This window comes from Hippopotamus amphibius, chromosome 14 (assembly GCF_030028045.1).
Source record: "Hippopotamus amphibius kiboko isolate mHipAmp2 chromosome 14, mHipAmp2.hap2, whole genome shotgun sequence".
NCBI lineage: Eukaryota > Metazoa > Chordata > Mammalia > Artiodactyla > Hippopotamidae > Hippopotamus > Hippopotamus amphibius.
Genome location: NC_080199.1, coordinates 8,469,084 through 8,495,102, shown reverse-complemented (window position 1 = coordinate 8,495,102; position 26,019 = coordinate 8,469,084). Strand labels below are relative to the sequence as shown.

General features: G+C 41.9%; 1 protein-coding gene across 2 annotated transcripts in view; it reads left to right on the top strand.

The window, feature by feature from the left end:
* The window catches only part of BIVM (basic, immunoglobulin-like variable motif containing), a 62,239-nt gene extending 38,591 nt beyond the window's left edge, over window positions 1-23,648 (top strand). For both annotated transcript variants that reach the window (XM_057707003.1, XM_057707001.1), the window contains 14 exons: window positions 2,788-2,963; window positions 3,853-3,968; window positions 4,400-4,483; window positions 5,579-5,639; window positions 7,725-7,868; window positions 9,429-9,636; window positions 9,975-10,991; window positions 12,917-13,140; window positions 13,480-13,599; window positions 13,765-13,978; window positions 15,832-15,976; window positions 19,693-19,895; window positions 21,049-21,131; window positions 22,966-23,648. In XM_057707003.1, the coding sequence (XP_057562986.1) occupies window positions 2,788-2,963; window positions 3,853-3,968; window positions 4,400-4,483; window positions 5,579-5,639; window positions 7,725-7,868; window positions 9,429-9,636; window positions 9,975-10,991; window positions 12,917-13,140; window positions 13,480-13,599; window positions 13,765-13,978; window positions 15,832-15,976; window positions 19,693-19,895; window positions 21,049-21,131; window positions 22,966-23,556 (3,386 nt within the window). In that variant the 3' untranslated portion in view covers window positions 23,557-23,648. The remainder of the gene's footprint in view (window positions 1-2,787; window positions 2,964-3,852; window positions 3,969-4,399; window positions 4,484-5,578; window positions 5,640-7,724; window positions 7,869-9,428; window positions 9,637-9,974; window positions 10,992-12,916; window positions 13,141-13,479; window positions 13,600-13,764; window positions 13,979-15,831; window positions 15,977-19,692; window positions 19,896-21,048; window positions 21,132-22,965) is intronic.
* The last annotated feature ends 2,371 nt before the right edge of the window (window positions 23,649-26,019 follow it).

Below are 26,019 nucleotides of genomic sequence, written 5' to 3'. Positions count from 1 at the left end.
TGTCACTACCTGTGATTAATTAAAAAAAAAAAAGCCCCATCTCAATCTCTATGATTTAGAATTTTAGGTGTACCTGTGTTTAGCAATCTGTGTCTCAAAAGCTTCATATCTGGTTGTGAAGGTTAGCAGAGTTGAGAGATACTGATCTGAAGTTAGATTTTCTCATTGATTATAACATTTAAAGGAATGGGCTAAGTAGAAACTTATTCCCTCCGATACGGGGTAGCAACCAGAAACAAGCCAATTAGAAATATTTACACAATACAATTTACCCAAAACCAGCTAAGCCAACTCCAATCCCACTTACAGGGTGGATCCTTTTCTGACCACTTCTCATCATCCTCACAACTGCATTCTGCTTTCACTCGGGCTGTTGTACCCAGTTTAAAGCTGGCTTCCTGATACTTTATTCCTCACATGTCCACTGGGGCAGTGACTATACACACGCGTCACTTCCTCTTACTGCCCCACTGGCCGTGCACCTGCCATGTTGTACTTAAACGGAAGCCCGCTTCTGTCCCAGGGGATTTGCATTTGCCAGACCTCCTGCCCCACTGTTTTCTCCCTCGTTCCTCTTGTTCATTAGTTTAGGCCTTTTTCAGATCTTCCCTCGTTAAAGAGCTATTGACCCCCAATCACACTCTTGTCCTTTTACTCTGCTCTGTTTCTTTCCTTCTTGGCACTTACCAACAACCTAACATATTATATGTCTATATGTGATTTTCATTGCCTTCCCCATGAGAATGCAGGTTTCTCAGGGCCAAGGTCCTCTGTCTGTTTTGTTCATGGCTGTATTGTTTTCTCTTCTATCCCTAGGATCTTGGGTATGCCTGGCACCTAGCAGCCCTCAGATATTATGGGAATGAATCTAGTAATAGCTTTCTCTCCGCTAGTTATTTTGTTATGTAATGTTTATTAAGTTAATTGTTGATGGGCCTAATTTTTTATGGTCGTAAGTTAGGTGATGTACGTTCATTTAAATATTTAACCATTCAGCTCATTTGAGAGCAGGTCTTTGTTGCCTCCTGGGCGCTCTGAGAGGGAGAGCAGTGCCCAGCAGCATGGTTTAGACACGGCACAGAGCTCACGGTCTGGATTTCCTCCCACTCGATTGTAAACTCCATCAGGGCAGATGCTTTGTTTTGTCCAGGACTATGTCCCCAGTGCATAGAAGCATTTCTACTATGAAATAAGCCAGGGGTTTTTGAATAGGAGTGTGTGACTGGAGGTCTTAATCTTGGCTGAAGGCATGACCCCTAAGACCTGAGACCTAAGAGTAGGGGATCTCTAGGCTCAGAGAGGGAGGGGCTCTTTCAGGCTGGGAAGGAGCACAGAGAAGACCCTGGAGGCAGGAAGGAGCTTAGTGACTTCCAGGATTTGAGAGAAGCCCAGTGGCTTGACATGAGCCAGGAGAGGAAAGCAGAGGACGGATCATTCAGGGCTTCATAGGCCGTGGGAAGAACTTTTGGATATTATTCTAAAGGCAATGGAAAGCTTTCCAAGGGTTTTTTCTACAGGTAGATTGGTGAAATCGAACATACAGTTTCAAGATAGATTAAAAGGTAGAACTGATGGGGCCTGGCGATGGCTGGGTGGGGGAGTACATGGGATGGCCCTCAGGGTCCTGGCTCAGGTGGATGGGAGTGACAGTCACTGAAAGTGGGGCATGAGCAGCCTGGTGAGAAGACACAGAGTTCAGTTTTGAACGTGTTAAAAGTCTAAAATGACTGCGGCATCAGGTAGAGATGTCAATAAGGCTGACTGGCCTGGGCCAGGGGCGTTTTCTGGGGTAGACGTACACATGTGGGGCGGGGCGCGGTGGGGGCTGCGGGGTGGGGGTGGAGGTAGCCTGGGTAGCCTCCGCAGACAGGAGGAAGGGGGAGGGCCTGAGAGTCATTACTGCAGAAGTCAGCACGTTAATGGTGGGTCAAGGGAGCCAGCAGAGGGCTCTGTCCCCCTCTTATGAACACATAGAAAATAATTTGCAAAAAAGCATTCTTCAGTAAAGTTTAAAAATATAAGAAGACTCCAAGAAGAAAAAACTAGCTGTAACCACAGCACAAGATAAGTACTCTTAATACTTTGATGTCTGAACTTCGAGTTTTTAAAAAATATTTAACATATCACATATGTTACAAAATAGAATGATTTCCATACTTTTGTAACCTGTTTTACTTCCTTTAATAATATTTTGTGACTATCTGCCTTATGTGCTTTTGCAACTTCCATTTTTAAGGGACCCTTGGATGCCAGCAAATCACTGTATCATAATCTAATTTTAAAAAGACCTGTTGGAAAACTTTTATTCTTAGTATTTTCATTATTGTAAACAAACCATTTTGTAAGTAACTCTTATTGTAAGCCTATGATGATTTCTTGAGCATAAATGTCTGGAAGTGGAATTCTTACATAAAATAGAATGCAAGTTTTAAAGTTCTTTGCTATAAATTGCCAAGTTGTCCTCCAAAAAAGTTGTATTAATTTACTAAAATTCCATACAGATTATTAGTTTTTTTTCCCTAAAGCAGTTCTTTGCAATTAGACTTTTAAAGGAGACATATGTCTGTGTAAGATTTTAAAATATAGGACTTAAATAGTGATAACAGGGGCCCAAATAAAGTTAACTGATTTCAGGTAGATTCCATCAGGGCTAAACATTTTTCAGTTTCAACTGAATTGTGATGGGTGCTCAGTTTTAATGTTTGGATGATATCAGACATTAGGAATTTGAAATTGTGGGGGTGAGGGAAGAAATTGCAAAGTGTTTTCCGTTAACAATTCTTCTAGATATTAGCATTTGGTTAAACCAAGCACTGAAAGGAGTCCGGGATCGCCATGGGAACTCGATAGAAAATGCTCATCTTCTCACTTTGTTCCATCGGCTCTGCAAACTCTTATTTTTTCGAATTCGTCCTATTTTTGTGTTTGATGGGGACGCTCCACTACTGAAGAAACAGACTCTGGTAAGAGTCATCTATTTTTTTCTTTCTGCATTCTTAGAAAGAAAGAAAAATTCACATAAAATTTAAATTTTCTCCTTACAATTTTGGAAACCAAGACTGACTTTGACATATATCCAATTTAATTCAACTTGTAAAAATTTATCTTAAATAAATACTTTTTCTTTTAAAAGAGGTTTGTTTCTGAAAATATATCATGTGTCTTCTAAGGTGTTCTACAAATAAACTTACACAGTGTTTTATGGCAATTGTACCTCAATTTAAAAAAAAAGAAATGAAAAGGATGTTTTGATATTTCTGCCTTCTATGAAACTGTAAGCATGGAGATTATTCCATTTTTCCCTGTTTGGACATTTCTTACAAGAGATTTCTATACATTTTAGGATTTCTTATGACATAATCTTGGATGTGGAAGGACAGGGTTACATACAAAGTATGTATGTATGTATTTTTACAAAGTAAAATGTAAAAATACAAGTAATGTATTTTTATAAAAACTAATAATTGGGATTGGTTTTGGCATAACAGTGGCATAAGGAATAAATTAGTTCATTTATGTAATAATCCCTTTAGGGAAGCATTTACTTTGTTATATATCATTAAGTTTAGGCTTCTCAGGGACATTAAAGGACATTTAAAAGAAACTGCAAGTAAATTAATAGTTTTCCAAATATATTGTATAATATAGCCAGTTTATTAAGTAATAGTTAGAAACTCTGGGTGTCCTTTACATAGCAGAACCCTGAAGATACTCATGGTAATTAGGAGAAAATACTAAAGCAGCCATAATCTGAAAACTCAGACAAGCCAAATTCTAGGGGAAAAAAGCCACAGAAATGTTTTTAATATACTAATACCCTGCAATAAACTTCTATATCCTTTCTTTTCACAGGCTAAGAGAAGGCAGAAAAAGGACTTGGCAACCAGTGACTCCAAAAAAACTACAGAGAAGCTTTTGAAAACATTTTTGAAAAGACAAGTTATCAAAACTGCCTTAAAAAGCAAAAGGCAAGAGGGGAATGACATTCATTTTAAAGATTAAACATTTTTTTATGTTTGCATTGAATTTTTGTGGCCCCCTGTCCCCTGTGAGAGAAATCAGTGGGGTGTCCATTTGACCTCGTGAATCAAAGTCGTGATGATTCTCTCTTCTGTGAGAATCAGCTTTGATAAGGAGAAAGAAAAGCTGCTGTGTCATGCTGCTTTCATGTTTTACTCTCATAACACTCTTCTTCATGCTGAGACCAGCTTCCCTCTTTCTGGAGGTTGTACTTCCTACAGCAGCAGCCAGGCAGCCAGGCCAGCAGGCGTGGAACCCATCACCCCTGGGTTCCGCCTTCTCACCTCCTCAGCAGGGTTTGTGTGGTCAATGGGGAGTATCTCTGACTCTCAAAATACTATTTCTTGTCATCCCTGTTTAGTCTCTGTGTACTTTTCAGGGAGGAAGCACTTCCCAGTCTTACTCAAGTTCAAAGAGAAGACATCTATGCTTTGCCACCTTTGCAAGAGAAAGAGAAAAATAGGTAAGAGTTTTAACTATTTAAAAATGTTATTGCCGTATTCAGACAGTTTTAAACCTTTATGTTTTATCTGAATGATAAGGTGTGTTGGATTAATGCATCTGAAATATGCATTCTCGACACCTTTTCGAATATATTTTAAGACTAAACTCTTCATTTACTGCCTCTGTGTTTTGGTGGTTTGTGGTGGTTTCCTTGTCTTCTGGAGCCTGTACTAGCACTGTTCATTTAGAATTCGAGGATACGTGGATTCTGATTTTTCTTACACTTTACTGACACCTGCTGTCTCTACCTGCTTCTCAGCCTGGTGTTTTCTCCTCACACCACCACTACAGTCCACACAGGACGTCCACCCTGCTAAATCCCGTGGCTGCTTTGCAGTTCTCAGCCTGACGCAGTGTCGGTGCCGCACAGTCCTGCTGTCTGGGAACCTCTGTGGCCACTCTTCCTCCAGGTCCCCTGTGCCTTTTCCTCCAGCTGGTTGTTAATTGTCAGCGGCTTCTCTGGTTGAAGTGCAGGTGGAGGGCCAGGTTGTCCTTTCCCAGGGCTCCTGTGAGGCCTCACCGCTGCCACCATCATCTTGTCTTGAGGTTACTGTCCTGGCTTCCGCCGTTCTCTCTCTGTCTCCATCCCTGATCTTACTCTTTTGCAGGAACTCTCCCTGCCAAGCCCAATTTCTGCTTTGTAGTATAGAACCTGTTAAAATCCAAATCTGATACTGTCATTTTCTTGCTTAAAACACTTTCTGGTTTCTTCCTTCTTTAGGATAAAACTTCAACCTCTTAACCACATGCTTCTCCAAGCAGTGTGATTGCAGGAGATTTCAGAAAGCTGCTGGGGTGAGGTGACTCCTAATTGCAGCTTTGGTAACCTGCTCTGCCCTGGTGATGGAAGACGTTAGATCATGTTACGGTTGCTCACTTACAGGTGTGCCCCCCAGACTGTGAGACCAAGGACGGCACATTTCTTGCCGTCTTACTCACCATTGTAGCTCCTGTAACTAGCAGCACCTTGCACTCAAGAAATATTTTTGTAAGTAGTCATTAAATCACAGATTATCTGATTAAATTACATTATAAATGTATGTTTGACTTTCAGTTCAGAGGAGGAGGATGAAAAAGAATGGCAGGAAAGAATGAATCAAAAACAAGCATTACAGGTATGTAAATAATTTTTGAATTCAGGATTTATTCTATTATTTGAAATGAAGGACATGAAAATGAATAATTTTAATGAGGTAGCATGGATTTATGAATGTTCTTGATAAAAAAGACAGATACCTTTTTTATTGTGTATATATGTGTGCATGTGAATATATGTGTGTATAAAATATACACACAGTCATAAACATATATATGGGATTATGCAATATGGGATTATGCATATGAAGATATCCAAAATAAGCCAGCCATCTTTCTTTTACAACCAACCAACGAATATAAATAATAATAAATGCTTGTATAAGAATATGGAAAGCATATCACCCATGAATAACTTCTAGTAGCATTTTGCTATATATTAGTAACCCCCAGCCCTGTATAGTTGAGCACCTCTGTGTGTGTGTGTGTGTGTGTGTGTGTGTGTGTGTGTGTGTGTGTGTGTGTATCTAGGGTGTATGTGTACGTATATATTTGTGAAGATGTATGTTCGTGCACAGGCTGTGGTTATGTATTGCTGTGTATGCAACTTAGTGCTGTGAAAATGGTCTTTTATTATCATCTTCGCTGTTCTGGGGGTCGTGGAGCTGAGGGGCCAGTTTCCGCTGAGCGTCTCCCGTGTAGGCGTGGTCAGGCTGGGGCTGGGGCTGGAGCCCCTCAAAGGCCTCCTCACCGGGCTGCCTGACTGTTGACGCTGACTGTCAGCCAGAAACCCCGCCTGTGGCCCCTTCGTGTGGCCTGAGCTCTGGCGCAGCGTGGCGCTGGGTTCCCGGGGCAGGAGCCCAAGAGGAAGTGCCAGCAGGGCCCAGGCCGCCCTTTCTGGGGGATGCACCGCCTCCCTCCCACGGCGTTCTGTTCACTGGCGGCTGGTTCAAGCCGGCCCCTACTCAGTGGGAGGGGAATTAGTCAAGAAAAGAGGGTCAGAGAACCTGTGCGTGTGTTTCAGAACCACCATCATACATATTTTAATGCAAAACATTTCTACAAATTGAGGTTGTGCTGTATATACAAGTTTTTGAAAGTTAGTTTTGCCAAGTTTCTCAGAAACTTGGCAAAACTTTGTTTGATTCCCAAGCTCACCTTTTCTTGTATGTTTATATTATTTTGGTACATCTGGTAAAAGACTTTTGAGCTAAAACTGCAAAATTCTTCAGCTCGTGGAGGTCCTGCGTTATTAATGCAGCAAGTGAGTGCAGTCTTGGTGAAGACCGTGGACCCTGTGGGCAGAAAGACCTGTAGTTAAGTCCGGGCTCTACAGCTCACTAGCTATGAGATCTTAGACATATCAACTTCTCCAAGGCTTTATTTCCTTTTTTTTTTTTTTTTAGTAAACAAAAGTAATATCGATGCTTTCCTCATGGGGTGAAGGAAAACATGGGAAGCTCTGAGTGAAATGACTGGCCTGTCCTAAGTGCTTACTGGTTTACACACAGACAACATACATATATACAAGAAAGCAAATTGTATTATTTTATCTTTAGTAATGATTACTTTTGCTTTTAAGAGCAAAACAAAACTTATCTAACTAAGGGGATCATAAATACTGTTCAAATTCATAAGGCTCATCTCTGCCTCAGGGCCTTTGCACTTGCTGTTCCCTCAGCCTGAGGTGCTCTGTCCCTGAGCAGGTTTTTTGGTGTCGTTTGTGTCCTTGCCCACTGGTCATTATTTTTAGTGGGGTCTTCTCTATCAAATAATATTTTTTCTCTTTGTATTCTTCTAATTAACTCTCTTATCAGATTAACCTGCTTTGTTTTCTCATTGTTCTCTTGTTCATTTATCATGTGTGTTCTTCTGTTCCTAAGAGTAGGGACATTAGCTGGTGGCATGGTCTCTACAGTTCCTTAGCACCTAGAACAGTGCCTGACAAGTATTTTTTTTTCTTTTAACTGAATGAATGAGAGAATGGATACATTCTCTAAACTGCCTCCTCACTTTGCTGCCTATTGCAGATTCCATACAACTGTGTTTAGCCTGTTGTAGATTATGTAGAGCTCTGTTTATGATAGAAGCACAAAAAATCATGGTAAATAGAAATTAAGTGTATAAAATGTAAATTTCATGGTGTTATGTTTTACTCTCTATAGGAAGAGTTCTTCCAAAATCCTCATGCAGTCGATATTGAGTCTGAAGACTTTAGCAGCCTACCCCCTGAAATAAAACATGAAATCTTGACTGATATGAAAGAATTTACCAAGCGAAGAAGAACACTATTTGAAGCAATGCCAGAGGTAAAATATACAACAGCACATTAATGCTTAGAATTAAGACTGTCAGCAAAATTTTTCTTTGGAAAAAAAGAGGGAATTGATAAGCATTACTTATACAATGTTTGTTTCCAGTAAACAGCACTTGTGTATCTCCGAGATCTTGTAAAACGTTATGCGTTTATAAGTCTGAGCTTATAAGTACATACTCAAAGAAGCCTTTCTTGACTTCCCACCAAGACCAGGTCTTGTCTCCTGCTCTGTGTTCTCACAGTACCCCTAGTGTCTCTTTGGATTTTTAGCACCCAAACGTGCCTCCCTCGCTCACCTCTGAATTTTCAGCACTCAGCTCAGTATCTTTCACATAGTAAGTGCCCAGTGTACATTTAGTGGTTCAACTCTTAGGTTAGTTCATAAAAGTTATCTTGACCCATAACATACATTGTAGAATATTGACATTTTTGATACCAAAATTATGAAAAAAGCAGGAGCTGTCGCTTTCCCCACCACTCCTTTCTGCTTTTGCACGAAGAACATGAAGACAGGGAAGGCTAAGGTATACAGAAACGATACACAAAGCACGGAAGCACATTCATTTTTGTTTCGGGGGAAAAATCCAGGTTCAGTCTGTCAGTCAAGCATTTTATTTCTTGAGTGTAAACAGATCTCTGGCTGGTCTTTGAGGAGAAAGACGTTGGATTATGTACACAAGAGTGGGAAGGATGGGAGAAAGAGAGGCAGGCCTGATGATTTGCTCCATTTATCCTCTTCCTGCAGAGCCTCTGGGATGGGTAGGCCAGGGTGGGATGGTGCATAGCTTGTTGCTTCTGTCATTCTGGTACCTGAGGGAAGTTCTGAGTCATACAGCCTGGACCTTTGCATTGCCTGTGCATTGGGCAAATGCAACACTGATAATAGTAGTGTTGGTAAGTAATGAGTAGCGGTAATAATCATAATCGTAATAGAAGAGGTTTAGTATAAGGCCGGGCAACCTGCTTTTGACCCCAGATCTACCAGTTCCTAGCCATGCGGCTCTAGAGAGGTTACTTAAGCTGTTTAAGTCTCAGTTTCTTCATTTGTAGAGTAAAGATAATGACGTGTCATAGGTGGTTGAGAATAAAATGGGATAACGTACGTAAAAACACTTACTCAGGAGATGCTTTATAAATGTTAAGGATTACCAGTAACTGTGATGGTGATTTCCTGTGTGTCTTTTAGGACCATGGGCTGCTGGGCACGTCACGTGCATTCTAAAAGGTTGTCTGTTAGACACAACCGACACGTCACAGGGCCTGGCAGGCGTCACACGCTCAATAAATGTTTTCTGAGTGAATGATTCAGTCATAAACAGTATCCATGATTTCCTTTCTTTTGCTCGGTTCTTTTCGTTTGAAAGATTATCGTTTAGCAAGGCAATTATAGGTTTTTCCTACTATGCAAATTTTACTTCTCTAGTACGAAAATACCACCAATGGGAAAAAAAATCAATGGTTCTTTATCCCCTTTGGGGGAAAAAGATGGAAACATGGGAATACTATCTGTATTTAATATCAGAGATCATTTTCTTTCTTTATTTTGCTTTAGGAGTCCAATGACTTTTCACAATATCAGCTCAAAGGCTTGCTTAAAAAAAACTATCTAAACCAACACATAGAAAATGTCCAAAAGGAAATGAATCAGCAGCATTCAGGACAAATCCAAAGGCAATATGAAGATGAAGGAGGCTTTCTGAAGGAGGTAGAGTCAAGGAGAGTGGTCTCTGAAGACACTTCACATTACATCTTGATAAAAGGTATCACGTACCATTACTTAGTGAATGGTTAAAAACCAAAAATATGTTGTGTCTCTGAATTCTATAAGCTAACACCCCCGGATTGTATGAAGTCCTACTTCATTTATTAACTGTAATTATTATTACCGTAATAGTAAATCTGTATAGCTATTACTGTATTAACTAGTATTGTATCGACCCACTTTAAAATTAACTAATGAGTGAACTCTTAGCTGCTGATTAAATGAGAACTGATAGCTTCATGACGAGAACCCATGAAGTCTCACTCGCCTAACTAGAAGCATGCCGTCACACGGTGAAACGACACGGTGCCCATGTTTTTTCAAATTTTTCTCGAGGTATTCAAGCTAAGAAGGTGGCGCAGGTGGATTCGGAGTCTCTTCGTTCACGCAGTGAAACGCACGGCAGCTCTCCTGACGCGAGGTCGTCACCGCCTGAAACACCGGAGCTAAAGAGCGAGCCGGGCGCCGCGCCGCGCTCCCCGACAGCCTCCCCGGCGCGGGGCGGCTGCTCAGACCACCAGCGCCCCGGGCGGAGCGCGCCCGCGCCCGCCCCCGCCCGCGAGGCTGCCGTGTCGCCGCTGACCCTCGCCGCCATTCAGAGGGCTCTCGACGACGACGACGACGATGACGACGTGAAGGCGTGCGCCGGAAGGGACAGAAAGCCCAGACCGCTGGAGAGCAGCTCGGACGAGGAGGCCGAGGGCGGGCCTGCGGCGGCCGGGGCCGGGGCCGCTGCGGGCCTCGCGGGGCAGCCGGGCGGCGGGGGAGCGCCGACGTCCTGGGCGCTCTCCCCGGGCGCGGACGCTGGTGGAGGCGGCGGCTCCAGCGTCACCAAGGAACAGACGGCATGCGCTCCCCCGGGGGAGGAAGCCTTTCAGACAAGCTCTGAGGCCACGGTTGAGGGCGGAAGAGAGCCAGCTCCGTTGGAAAGCGCCGCGGTGCTGCACAGGGACGCACGCGGGCTCCCGGGGGGCCGGGCGCGGACGCCGACACCGCCGGCACGTCCAAGTTCTCTGCCGAGGAGCGCAGCGCTGGAGCTGCAGCAGCGTCTCCTTCCACCCGAGAGTCAGCATGAGACCTCTGTTCTCTCAAGTGATGACGAAGGAGAATCTGAAAAAAACCCTGCTCCTGCAGGCACCGTCGGTTTGCAAGAATCGAGTGACACGCTAAGTGTCCCTTTAGAGACAATAAGAGACGCAGGAGATGGGGCGTCAATTACTGCCAAAGAGCGTGAGCATTTCTTGAAAACCATCCGAGAACAGGAGACCATCGAGTCTGCAGGCCGAGGTTTAATGTCAGTTCCAGAGTCCATGGGACCCACGGAAGTAGACTCTGAAGAAAGTGAATCTGATGGTAGGTGCTTGTGCTCTTTTATTTTTTTATTTATTTACTTTTTTTAAAGATTTTATTTATTATTTTATTTATTTTTGGCTGCGTTGCGTCTTCGTTGCTGCGTGAGGGCTTTCTCCAGTTGTGACGAGTGGGCTCTGCTCTTTGTTGTGGTGTGAGGGCTTCTCATTGCAGTGGCTTCTCTTGCTGGGTAGTTCGGGCTCTAGGCACGTGGGCTTCTGTAGTTGTGGCGCACAGGCTTAGTTGCTCTGCAGCTTGTGGGATCTTCCCAGACCAGGGCTTGAACCCGTGTCCCCGGCATTGGCAGGTGAATTCTTAACCACTATGCCACCAGGGAAGTCTCCTGTGGCTTTTTAGACATAAAGAAGAGTAGGCTTTCACATCTGCAGGGACCAAGAAATGTTTTAATATAGTCCAGATCCACATTGTTCAGGTGATGAACTAGAGACCCAGAAAGGTCAAGTGACTGCCAAGAGCACAGCTAGTAATGGAATTGTGACCTTTCCTATTTGGCCACTCTTTTTATTGTTGTTTTTAAAGGGAGGGAATGCCCTAGTTGGAGAAGGTAAAGGTGAGTTTCCCTTTAATTTTTTAACTTTTTATTTTGAAATAATTACAAATTTAAAAAAGTTGAAAAAATAAACTTTCTATTTCCCTCACCCAGGACCTCATGGCTGGCATTTTATCACATCGGCTTTGTCATATCTCTCTGTCTGACTCTTTCTCTATATATGTACACATCTATGTTACATACCTGTATCTATGCACATTTATGTAGTTGATCTTCATTTTTTGCAGATTGTGAATTTGTAAAATTTGCGATGTTTGCAAAATTACCTACTTACTAAAATTTATTTCTAACGCCAGAATCAGTCCTCACAATAGTGTCTTTTTGGTCATCTGTGGACATCTGTAGAATGGCCAAAAACTTGTGCTGCTGCGCTGAGGTTCCCAGCTGAGGTTGAGCAGGGGACACTTGGCCTTCTTGGTTCAGCTCCCCTGCAGAGGTGACCAGAGAGCAGAGTCAGGAGAGAGCAGTGCAGCGTAGACCAAGAAACTCCGGCTCTGGGGCCATTGGATGGGGTTTGATCCCAGTCCCAGGACCTGTTTGTGGGGCCGTGTATACACACCCGTGAGCTCACACTCGTGTCTGCAGTTCCTCTCCAGCATCCCAAATCTCATTCTACATTCCGCCTTCTTTATAAATCCCCGATCTAACAGTCTTCCGTGACCTCCAGTGCGTTTACTTAGCTGCTCATTCTCTGTTTGGAACCACCTCCCTATCTCACTGGCCTCCTCCTTCATCCTGGCTGTCCGCTTGGTTCCAGCCCCCTGGCCCCAAGAGCTCCAGCCCCTCCGTCCTGACTGTGTCCTCAGACCCAGCCTCCTCCCCCTGAAGTGAAGGAAGGGAATCGATAAATGTTTTTTAAAGAGAGGAAAAGACATCAAGAGAGGAGGGAAGGAAAGTGGAAGAGGAAGAGCTGTTTCTCCCGAGTCCTTATCTAGGATTCTTTGTTCTACATCACAGCTTTATTCTTTGCTGTGTTTATAGTGAAATAGCGTAAAAACATTTTAACAACCTCCAGGATTGTGTACATACCCTGATGGTTCTTTTTTAATTTCAAAACAATATTAGTTAACTTAGAGGACATTTTTGTATAAAGCAGATATGCAGATGTTTGAGAGCATAGTTCCTAACTTCAAAGACAGTGCCAGTGTATCTAAATTGAAAAGGCTTATTTTGAAGTTACAGGCACTTATTACTAAATTTATTTAATAATAATATACTACTGTTACATGTTTTCTATGATATTTAAATCTTTTTAGGGTAAAACTTTTTTTCAGGATACTTTGGAAAGCTCTTGATGATTTCAGGGTAATTTTAATGTTTCAGTTGTAGACAAAATGACCTTATTATTTTGGTGCAGGAAGTTTCATTGAAGTGCAGAGTATAAAGAGCAGTGATGAACTTCAAGCTGAGCTCCTCGAAGCTTCCAGACCTCCCTCTGGACAAGGTGAAGAGGAACAGATAGGAGCTGAGGAGCAGGAAGCCACTGGTGACTCAGGGGGCCTCCCGAGAGACAGCTTGGAGAGGGAAGAAACTGAAAAAGATGCAGACGATTCGCTCAGTGAATGGCAAGATATCGACCTGGTAATAACGTGACATGGTGTTTTTACTCGTTGCTGAGGAAGCCAAGTGAAGTAGCTTTTGAGTTTTTGAGGAGTTGCTGGGTGAATACACGTCCTCTTGCTCCTGCTGCCATGGCTCCTCTCTTGCATAGGTTCCTGGCTGGGATAGTGACCACTTCCCATGTGAGTTAGTGAGGGAACCCTGGAGGTATTACAGACTTGCTCAGAAACCCAAGTGGAAAATGTCCTAAGGAGAAAAAGCTTCTTGGTAACTTCAGTCAGACTACATACAGGCTTTTTGTAACAAATGAACTTAATTGGGTCATTAATATAATTATCTGCAAATGAAATTATTTTATAGGAGGAGCTGGAGACTCTGGAGAGCAGCCTTTTAACGCAGCAAAATTCACTGAAGGCTCAAAAACAGCAGCAAGAACGGGTCGCCGCTACTGTGACGGGACAGATGTTCCTGGAAAGCCAGGTAGGTCTGCCGCTGGGCCTCCTTGAACAATACCTACCGAGGCCTTGACTTAACCGACTCCCTGCAGGAATGGGCCTTACATCCCCTGTTTAAGTACTGCTCCCACTTGGGGTGGAGCCAGGCCTGCATTCCAGCAGGGGTCAAGGTGGGTCCGTCCCTCTTCAGGAGCTGCTTCGCCTCTTCGGCATCCCCTATGTCGAGGCTCCCATGGAAGCAGAAGCTCAGTGTGCCATCCTCGATCTGACCGATCAAACTTCCGGAACCATCACCGATGACAGTGACATTTGGCTGTTTGGAGCACGGCACGTCTATAAAAACTTTTTTAATAAAAACAAGTTTGTAGAATATTACCAGTACGTGGACTTTCACAACCAATTAGGTAAGACCTCAGAGTACGATTACTTTCTGAAACTTACTTTCAGAATTTGTAGCATGAATGCTTTGTTTCCAAGGAGCTAATCTGGTGCGTTAATGGCAATGGCAGATCTATACCAGTTTCCATACACATGATCTTTTGCTTCAGTAGAAGAATAGGAATTTTAATTTAGAATCAAGAAGTTAAAACCCTAGTAATGTTTAGGCATTTTCCTGCAGTTTTAATCGTCAGACCTGGTTACACTCTGACTGGTTACCGAGCTGTCCAGAGTGGACTGAAGGTAGTGGAGAGGGGAGGCAGGTGGGGTCACTCCTGCGGGAATCGTGAGCCTCATGGTCCTGTGTTGTTTTTGGCAGTGATCCTTCCTCCTCCTATTCATTCAGCAAATATACACTGAGCGATTCCTGTATGCCAGTTGTTGGTCTTGGCAATGGGAAGTGGGGAAACAGCAGAGAACACAACAGCCTAGCAGGAGAAACAGATGCTAAAAAAATGACATAAATCATACTTTGACAGTGGTGTGAACCATATAGAAAAATAAAGCAGTAAAAGAGAGGCGAGAGTGACCTGCAGTCACAGGAAGTGCATGTCCTTTGTGGTCAGAAAAGACTTTACTAATAGGTAGCTGTTGGGCTGAGGCCTAAAGGAGAGAGAAAGCATATCCTGTGGATACCATGGGGATGAGCCTGTCAGACAAAGGGACTTGCATGTGCAAACGCCCTGAGGCAGAAGCCTGCTTGGTGTGTGTTCTAGGGAAGCATGGAGGTGGGAGTGGGCCGAATTGTGTCTCCCCAAAATTCATGTGTTGGAGTCCTAACCCCTGGTACCTCAGCGTATGACTGTGTTTGAAGATGGGGTCTTTACAGAGGTGACGAAGGTCAAATGAGGTCATTAGGGTGGCCCCTAAGCCAGTCTGACTGGGGTCCTCATAAGAAGAGGAGGTTAGGACACAGAGGGAAGACCATGTGAAGACACACGGGGAGAGCCAGCCAAGGAGAGAGGCTCAGATGAACCCAGCCCTGCCAGCAGCATGACTGCAGGCTTCTAGCCCCAGAGCGGTGAGGAGATGCCCTTTGTTTAAGCCCCGCAGGCCCAGGAAACAAGCCCAGAGGCCAGTGTGAGTGAATGAGGGGGAGGATGGCAAGAGGTCACGTCAGAGAGGAAGGAGGAGACCAAAGTCCAGTAGGGCCTGGAGTGCAGTGGTGAGGCTTTGTGGGGAGACTGGGCTTGGATGTGTGCCGTGGAGTGGACTTGCCTCGATGAGGGGGTGGAACTGGGGAAGGAGCAGGTGGATTGGGGTGTGGGGCGGGGAGTGAAGATCCGGGTCTGGATGTGTTGTTTCTGAGATGCCCATTAGACCATCCCGATGGGATGTTAAGGTGGCAGTTGAGTATGTGTGACGGTGGTTCAGGGGAGAGGTCCCGGTGAGAGAGCTGCATTTAGGGGTCAGGGGTTACATGGCACTTAAAACAGTGAGGATGCACGAAACTTTGAAAATCCTAACACAATGCCATTTGAAAAAAAAGAATCTATTTCTTGGGGCTTCCCTGGTGGTCCAGTGGGTAAGACTGCGCTCCCAATGCAGGGAGCCCGGGTTCGATCCCTGGTCCGGGAACTAGATCCTGTATGCCACAACTAAGAGCCTGCATGCCATAACTAAGACCTGGCACAGCCAAAATAAAATAAATAAGTAAACAAATCTATTTCATATAGGAAAAGAGGGTTATCTTTGGACATTGGATGAGGATATATATATATATATATTACCTATATAATAAGGTGTTTAGAAATGTTATGTAATAAGTGTTTATAAAATAAAAAAGTGTAAAAATATATCATAATTTTTACTTTTATAGGATTGGACCGGAGCAAATTAATAAATTTGGCCTATTTGCTTGGAAGTGATTATACAGAAGGAATACCAACTGTAGGTTGTGTTACAGCCATGGAAATTCTCAATGAATTCCCTGGACATGGCCTGGAACCTCTCCTAAAATTCTCGTAAGTTCTTTCTTAATTTCTTTAATTCAGGTGTTTATGTAAATACCCAGATTAAACAGAACTATTATTTACATCATGAACTGTTACAAATCATTGTTCATTGAGAAAACAGGAGGAGGTAATGGTTGGGGTACTAAAGTTTGTTTTCCCTTTTCTAGAGTTTGATGAAATCAGACAATTTTGTTTAGAGGTGCCAGGCTTATCTGGGTTTAAGGATACATAGCCCATCCTGTGGGATTTCCTGGGAGTGTAGAGGTTACCGTTTCATTCATTCAGATATTTATTGAGTAGCTACTATGTACCAGACAGAGGGCTAGGCTGGAATAGGAAGGATGACTGAGTCGCAGACTGTGCCCTGGGGGTGAGGGAGAAGCGTGCGCGTGCCTGTACTTCTGTGTGCCGAGTGTTCTGAGGGAGGTTGGCCAGCAGGGGCGTGGAGATGTATGCCCGGAGCGTTTTCTCTCTGCCCGTTCACTGTGATGCATCCAGGGGTGGGGTCTCCTTCTGTCTAGAACCCAGAGTAGTGCTGTACTTGGGGTACACCCTTCAATTGTGGAGATTCTGAGATGGCGCTGGTTATGAGTTTGTCTGTGAAAGAGGTTCTTTCTTAAGGTTGCCCCTTGGTGGCATTAAAAAAAAATTAAAATCTAATTCACACACCATAAATTTTACTTTTAAAATGCTCAATTCAGTGGTTTTTAGCCTATTCACGAGGTCGTGGCGGCATCTTTTAACCATCGTTGTGCCATGGGATAGATACTGTTTGGCATCAGCTGATTTAATGATTTAATGTAGCTCCTGTGTTTGAAAAATTCTGTAATGTTCTGGTCTGAAGAATTAAACTTAAATACAAAATTGTTTGAACGATTACTCTCTTCCAGCCTTAGCACACGTACCAGTGTATTTTATTTTATGCTTTCTCTCTCTTTTCATAATTTTCTTATTGTTGAGGAAATGTATACACTGGAGGTAAGTTATTGGGTTGCTTATAAGTCATGGTATGTAAATAACTTGCAAAAGTACAAATAACTTTTATACAAATAATAAACATATTAGAAAAATAAAATTTGAATTAAAAAGATTACAGATAACATTTTGGTTTATATAGTGTTAGGCTTTTCTGTGCACAGTAGTGTATACATGCATTTTATATGTAATCACATGCACATACATACACAAGTATACTCATATAAGTCTGTTATTATTATTATTTTTTTAAAAGCATGGGATGATGCTCTATACTTTTTATGTTATGTGTAACTCATTTGCTGATAGAACAGGGCATATTATCAATGACAGCACCGATTTACATCACTGTTTTCAAAAGTAAACAAATACTGCCTTGAGTGACTTTATATACGTTTGTGAGTTCTTATCTGATTATGATTTTAGGATAAGTGAAAATGGTATCTAACTTTTTGACTTGGCGTCTGAGTTGTTGGTGAGAGTAAAATTTTTTTTCATGTTTATTGACAATTTGCAGTTCTGACTAGCGAATGCCCGTTTATGCCATTTTTCTTCTCTCAACAGTTTTTGCTCATTTGTTGCTGTTTAAATGGTTACATTTTTAGTGGGCTCTGGCAGTTTCTGCCTTGGTCTGTGGCGGATAGGAGCGGCCCCTGCCTGCCTGGCTCTGCAGGGTCAGAACGAGTGCGGTTAAAGGGCACGGAGACATGGAAAAGCAGTGAAACTGGGAGTGTTTGCCGCTTTGCTTTCTCCTCTGCTTTCCTTTCTCCTAACCCGACCCTGGTCAGTCACTCCCCCTTCAAAGCAGAGCTGCTCTGAGCCTGCAGGCTGAATTCAGCCCAGCTGTATTTGGTTTGGCCTACACAGTATGTTCTTCTTTAGTTTTGAGTGGGCTACCAACATTTAAATTGGGGGAGATTTCACAGAAAATTTTGGATTTTTTGGGGGGGGAAATGAGATCTGAAAATACTAAGCCCAAATTCCCAAATAGCCCCAAAACAGAGAACAACAATTCCACTCCACTGGCTTGGTCAGGGCACAAACCCTTCAATTTTATCACAGTTGCTGCCGCTACCTACTGCATCCCCAGAGCTCAGCTGACTGGCAGATGCTGTCTTTCACCTTTATGTTAAGTGCCTGGCCCTCTTGCTTGAAGGAAGGGTGACTCTCCTGGTTTGATGAGCTTACCATGTGCTATGCCGCTCTTCCTAGCCGGCAATCATGATTACCATTTCAAAGGTGAAAATTCACAAGAGTAGGGGAGAATTACAAGTATTCTTCCAGCGTCCTCTCGAACAGTATTGTAAAACTGATGAAGATAGATCTGTTTTTCCTTTTTGCGGTTTGATCCTGCCGGAAGACTGCAGTTAGTCTTTTCTAACACTAGATGGCACTCCTGCCTTGCAAGGTGAAGCACTGGCGGAGACCGCGTCTGTGAGTCAGTCCCTTAGGCTAATGAGTATGTGAAGCAGTGGATGTAGGGCTTTTTAGGTTCGGTTGAATGCGTAGATCGGAGAGGGTTATATTTTTGTTTTTAACTTTTATGCCATTTATTTATCTTAATTGTATAAATTTTTCTGGTTGTCTGTGCTGCCTTACAAACTACCTTACATCTCAGTGACTTCGAACAGCCGCAGTCAGAGATTTTGCTTGTGAATCCCCAGTTTGATCAGGCTGCGTGGGGATGTCTCACCCGGTTCCAGGGGTGTTGGGGCATCGCAGCTGGGCTAGAGGGGCCACAGGAGATGGCTCGTCCGTGGCTGGCAAGTGGTGCTGTCAGCTGGCATGTGGGCCGGGGGGCCTGGATACTTTCCATCTGGACCTCCTCGTAGCATGCCAGCCACTTGCAAAGCAAATAGTCTAAGGGACAGGAAGTGGAAACTGGGCTTTCTGAAGGCCTGGCACAATGTCCCTCCACACTGAGCCTGCCTGGCTCACGGGGAGGGGGCGTGGACCCCACTTCTTGTTGGGAATAGGGTCCAAGAATGGGCTTTTACCCACCATAGTGAGTTATACTCACAATGGAAAAATTGAAAAAGGAATAAAACATAAAGAAAATTAATGTATCCTCACTTAGAACATTGCCTAGCACATGGTAAAAGAATAGTTGTTGGTATTTTTTTATTATCTTAAGTATCCCTATTCACTTTTTCTTTCTTTCTCCACATATATACATTTTTTTCCCCGATATTGGGATCACACTTGATATAGAGTTATATTCTGCATTTTTAAAATTTGACATCATCTTGGCATTTTTACATTTTATTAAATATTCTTGGGTTCCTTGTTGTAGTTGACTGGAGGGAAATAATACAGATATATTGATATTACTTCATTTTACCACTGGGAAAAAGACAGAAGAGCTGTGACTTTTTTATGAGTGTGGGCTCTGGAAGGAGATTGTTCCAGTCCCAGCTGTGAAATCTTGAGCAAGTGGCTTCTGCTCGAGTTCAGTTTCCTCATCTGTGAGGTGAGGACAGTGGTGAGACTGTGCTCGTGTGATGACGGGGCCTGTAGAGTAGCTTACACAGTGCCAAGCCCAGAGGAAGCATTCAGTCAAGGACTGCCGGCATTGTATATTGGGTTAATAACATGAGAAATAATACCATTGTTATTCTGTAACTCATAGGCTTTGTTTTGGAGTTGGGACTTGTGTTTATGTCTCCGAACTTTAAGTTTAGCTCTTGTCTGCGGTGCCTCTGCTGTCAGGTCTTACTGCTTCACGAAGACTCATTTCCTTTGCCTTGTAGAGAGTGGTGGCATGAAGCTCAAAAGAATAAGAAGATAAGACCTAATCCTTATGACACCAAAGTGAAAAAAAAGTTACGCAAGTTGCAGCTCACTGCTGGCTTCCCTAACCCGGCCGTGGCAGACGCTTACCTCAAGCCTGTGGTGGATGAGTCCAGGGGGTCGTTTCTTTGGGGCAAGCCCGATCTCCACAAGATTAGAGAATATCCTTCCATTTCCTCAAACATAAGGAATATCAAGTCAAAGATGTATTTTGGTTTAAAACTTATGGAACATGAACTTGGATTAGTTTTCTCGTAATATTCCATTAGCTAAGATGCTCCTTTCTGTTCCTTTCTCTCTTCTTAAGTTTTTGTTTTTTGGTTTTTTTTGGTGTGGTAAAATGCACATAATATAAAATTTACCATCTGAGCCATTTTAAGTGTACCATTCAGTGGTTGTTAAATACAATCACGTTGTTTTGTAATCATCACCACTATTCATCCCCACATTCTTTTCCTCTTGTGAAACGGAAACTCTGTACCCATTAAACACTGACTTCCCTGTTCCCCTCCCCTAGCCCCTGGCCACCACCACTCTACTTTCTGTCTCTATGATTTTGACTACTCTGTGTATGTTCCTCATGTAGGTGGAACCATACAGTACAGGTCTTTTTGTGACTGGCTTACTTCACTTGGCATAATGTCCTCAGGTTTCATCCACGTTGTAGCAGGTGTCAGAATTTCCTTCCTTTTTAAGGCTGAATACTATTCCATTGTATGTAATATCATGTTTTGCTTGTCCATTCATCTGTTGGTGGACACTTGGATTGCTTCCATGCTTTGGTTATTGTGAATCATCTCTTTAGTTTTAAAGAGAATCTTTATTTGAAATAAGTAGTGACACTCACTCAGAGATATGTCACATCAGTATTTATTCTGAAAGAATAGAAAAGATTATTAGTTTTACTCTTTTTATTACTGTTCCTTTCTGCATATTTAAATAATCATCTGGATAGATGTTTAAAAATTTGCAAAAGTATTAATCTAACTACATCTTTTTCTCTCAAAGAAATATATACGATATCAGAAACTTGTTTTTATTCTAGATTAACCTTTTTTCATAGGCACAAGTCTTTGACGTTCTAAAGTGAGAGTTGGATGTCTTTTTTCTTAGAGGATATTTATAAGAATGTAGTGCCAGATGACTATGTTGGAGTAACTTGTTTTGTTATTTTCTTTTACCATTTTTATCTTTATAAATATGAAAATCTTTGGAGATATGGGGAATGGAGTTAAGGGTGGGTTCTTTGGACCTTTTTATTTATCACTTGTTTAAATATCTTTAAAAACATGTATAAGTCTTAACTGCCTGCATATTTTGTCAGCGGTATTTTGGCTGGAACAGGACGAAGACAGATGAATCTCTGTTTCCTGTATTAAAGCAACTGAATGTCCAGCAGGTAATCATGGCAGCTCTTCTCCTAAGTTCAGGATGGAGAATAAACTTAGGAAGGCTGTGAGGGCCAGCTATTAAAGACCAGTTACTATTTTAGGGCATGTAATATACATTTAAAAATTATTATACGTTAGTAAGAGAACAGAGGAAAACAGAAAACGGGAAAGCTGGACTTTGTCTTCATTTCCCAATTTCACTCAGGGCTGAACTTTGATATCCTTTTGTATTCATTCTGACTTTGAGAAAAACAGTCTAATAGTGGATTGCACACTGAGGTGTTTATTGTTAAATATTTTACCCTTTTAGAGTTATTTTCATTTTTAAAAAGCTTAAGAAGTGCCCAGTCCAAAGCAATTCTGATTACTAAGTCTCTTCAAGTACTAATGTTCCTTAATTCTATAAATGAATCATCAGAGGTACAAATTCAGTCACAGAATGTTGGTAGGAGAGATTTTTGAAGTGAAAAGAGGCCTTTGTTGGCCTTCAGTTACCTTAGGTGGGTAACAGCATCTTGCTTTATCCATGAGTGTGTTGCTACCCACACAGAAATCTCCAGAGACAGCCCACAAAACATACATGCAGGTAAAACATGCAGCAGAATTTAGACCATATCCTGCAAGATATACACTTAAATTAAATCCTTTTCCATTAGGTTGGGTTAATTTTGAAAAAAATAAATAAATAAAACAAAACTGAGCTAGACAACTTTTCCAGAAAGTTCATGTTGTTTGTTTGATGACTTTCTGTGCTGGAAAGATTGTATGCCCACCGACAAGGAAAGCTAGTTGGCTTAGTGAGTGATTACTTCTTAATTTCAGATAAATTTTGCTGTAATACTATTCTCCCTTTTCATTGTAGACGTTAATATGTTTATTTCCCCAAAATTAGAAAGTGAAAAAAACAAACTAAAATTATTTGTTGTTTGCTTCCTCTAACACGGAGGTTAACAGGTCCATTTTCTCTTATTTTTCCCCTCCTTCCCACATATATTTGTTATCAGACATAGTGCAATTTGATATAAATAACCCCCCCATTCACTGGTTAAGGTAAGTTTTTTTCTGTGTATTACATAGTTTCCAGTGTTTCAAATGGCCAGATTACATTTTGTCAGAGAGATTTAACTTAATTGGTTCACTTCACTTAGTGGACCTTGAATTTTCAGGTTTTCATATGTAACGCTGTGCTGAACATCAGGCATGTAACTTTTCTCAAATGTAACTATTTTTTCTTTTTTTTTAATTAAAATTTTTTATAAGAACTTTTATTGAGATACAATTGACATACAATAAATTGCATATATTTAAAGTGTACAATTTGATGTTATTTTCTTATTAGTAATGTATATATGGCAAACGTAACTATTTTTAAATAATGTCTTTCTGAAAGTGGATTTGCTGAACAAAAGTTAAGAATATTTCTTATGACTCTTGGTATGTAATACTGTGAAGTTGCTTCCTCAAGGTATCATATGATGACAGTGTTTTTAAAAGAAAGAAAGAGTAGAAACAGACCCCATGAAATTGTGTTGCTCTAAAAGAAGATGATATATTTGGCCCCTGAAGAATATTTAACTCTCTTTAAATGCTAAGGAAGGGATTTCTTACTTGATATGTGGGTGGAGGGCTTAATTGGTGGAGGTGGTACATGTATTACTTTAAGTATGATCTTGAAAGTAAAATTTACTGCCCGTCATTTGGGAGAGATGGGCTTTTGAGAGAGAATGAATTCGTGTTTTCTGAAAGTCAACCAATGCCAGTAATCAAGGTGGAATTCTTTGATTTGCTTTAGAACGTTTACTTACTTGTCTGATTTATTATTTTTTTATTTCATTTTTTTAGACACAGCTCCAAATTGATTCTTTCTTTAGATTAGCTCAACAGGAGAAACAGGAGGCTAAGGGTATTAAGAGCCAGAGACTCAACAGAGCTGTGACGTGTATGCTGAGAAAAGAAAGAGAAGAAGCAGCCAGTGAAATGGAAGCAGTTTCTGTTGCCATGGAGAAAGAATCTGAGTTCCTCAATAAGGCAAAAGGGGAAACCCAGAAGAGAGGCACAGCAAATAGATGGAAAGAGTCATCCAGCCCGAAAAGAAAGAGGCTTTCCGATTCTAAACGAGGGAATGAATGCGGTGGGTTTTTGGGAGAGGCCTACCTCTCACAGTCATCTGATGCCTCTTCAAGTGAAGATGCGGAATATTTCCCTGGAATGAGCACGCGAAGGGGGAAAGCAGCGGGAGAGTCAAAAGCCGGCTCTTCAGGTGCACAGAGCACAGTGCAGACCGCTTCTGGGAGAGACGGAGGTACCGCCACGAGCAGCTCCAGTGATGACGATGGAGGGAAGGCGAAGCCTGTCCTGGTGACCGCCCGGTCTGTCTTTGGGAAGAAAAAGGGGAAACGGAGAAGTATGAGAGGAAGGATGAAGAAAACCTAAAGACACCTAAATACGCACACGTTCTCTCTACCTGGGTACAGCTTAACATCTCATCATGAATTTGTTGTGAGGAAATAATAAAATTGAGAGTACTTGCAGTCTTTTGTTGTGTGGTTTTTAAAAATATGGACATTAAACTCGACAATTACTTATTTTTTAATATGTTAGCTTTTTCTAGTGTTTTCCACTTCGTTGAGTGCTTCCTTGTATTTACAGGCTTTGTGTTCATATTTCTGTTATTATATGATGTCTGATGCTTTCTGACAACATTAGAAAAGGGAAAAAAGATTTCTGTTCACAGATTCTCACTCTCGATGTGCGTTCCCTCTGACTTTCCAACCTAGACGAGAAGAAAATATATTTATATTTATATTCATTTATATTTACCTTCTGGCCCAACTTCTCAAATACTTGGACTACAGCTATTGCTTTTCTTTGCTCATTATTTATTCCTTCCAAATTTGAAGTACATCTTCCGCTTCAGTCTTCTCTTTCAGCTTTCTTCTAAAATCAGCGCTGACTTCCACATAAACAAACTCATCTTTTCTTAATGCTTCTTTTCTCTGGAGGTATTTAAAGCAGAGCACTTTTGTGTGTGTGGGGGGGTGGGGTGGATAGGGAGAGGGACATTAACTTTTTCACGTTATTCTCATGTCTCAAAGCTACTGGGTGTTTTCTGCATATGTATTTATAGGTAGAATAACAGTGGTTTTGCTAAAATTTGTTTGCTGCCTTTCATAGGTAATTTACGTTTGTCCTGCACTGCAGTGGCTGGGGTGAAGGCTAAGCTGCTGTAGCAAAGAGATGTTCCTATGCAGTGGCCTAAATAAGCTGGAACATTACCTCTTACTCAGCCATCCGGCCAGTCTGAGCTGGTAAGGCAGTTGTGCACCTTGGGCTCGTTCAGGGTCCCAGGTTCAGCCACCCCTAGGCTGCTGTACTGCTTCAGCGGTCTGTACTGGGTCACTGCTATGTCTGCATTTCCACCTGCTGGAAGAGGAAAGAACCAAAGTCCTGGGTGAGCAGAATGATGTTAAAGGTGACTAGAAGAATCACTTCTGTTCCCATCCTGTGAACCGAACGGACCATATTCTTCACGTATACAAGACACGCTCAGAAATGTAATCCCTACCGGGGCTGTGTATCCAGAAAGAGGAAAAAGGCATATTCAGAACCATTAGTAAGAAGACCTAATTATGTTTGCGAAAAGTCTGTTTACTCAATCTGTATACTAACAAATATACAAGTGTGGGGGAAAAAAAACCATTAGTAGCTTATGCCATAAGTACGGTATTTCCAGAACAGTTTGGGGTTATCTCCTTTTTTCCCTTCTTAATCCTGTGACCAAGGTAGATTCCTTTCAAGATGTTAACGGACTTTACCAAATTCACCTAAATTCTAGTAGGAAAACATTGTGACCTGAATCCAAATCTTCTAAATCAAAATTCAGGCTACTATTTTATGTATAAAATAGGCTACCTGTTTAAGACAAATAGCATGGCAGATTTATTATTCAAAGCAAGTTGGGATACCTATAACTTATTTTGGATGATGATATCATATACTTTTTCTATAAAATTATCTTTCAGCTTACGAATCTTTTCTTTAGCTTTCTCTGCATTTGCTTTTAAACTTATCTATGGAGCTCTTTATTTCATTTATTCTATTTGACTTATTTCTATAGATTTCAGTTCTCTGGTGTAAGTCCTGTCATTTTTTTTTTGTAATATCTTAATCACAGTTACTTTAAAGTCTGTGTCAAACAACTCTAATATCTGGGTTACCTGTGGGTTTGTTTCTGTTGTTTGTTTCTTGGTATGACTAGTAAACTTTGAATGCTGAGCATTGTGTATAAAAAGTTGTAAATGTTGTGTGTCTTTCTCTGGAGAGGATTCCAGAAGGTATTCTGGCAGGAAGCAGAGGGGAAGGTCACCTTCCTTTAATCAGGACTGTGTGGATTCAAGGCTGGTTTGCAGTCTGTGTAAGACTCCATCTCCTAGTTCCCCCCATTCCTGAAAAGTGGTTTTCCAGGGGTAGCAACAGATTGTTGGCACGTTTTTTCTTTTGAACTTTGTTCTGTTTTTAGCCGCTTTATGCTTGGAAATTGGCATCTTGCCCTAAACATGTTACTAAGCAAATACCTTAAGAGAAAAGTCAGTGCTGGTGTCAGTCTTACTTCTCTGTCCCTTCTTTCTGGGGTCTTGGGCTCCCAATACCTGGCTGCCTCGCCAGCTCCAAATACGATTCTGTCTCCCTAGTTTTGTGAGAGGGACGAACGCTCTCCTTTTTGTGCCTTCTCAGCCCCTTTACATCAATATTCAGCAAAGCATGGAATTCTTGGCTGCCTTGGCAGCTGTCTGATGCCTTGTAACGGGGGTGTGTGTGTGTGTGTGTGTGTGTACTTTAAAATGTACTTTTCTAGTTCACAGAAGCAGAGGTCTGCCATAAGCTACTTAGAGCTCG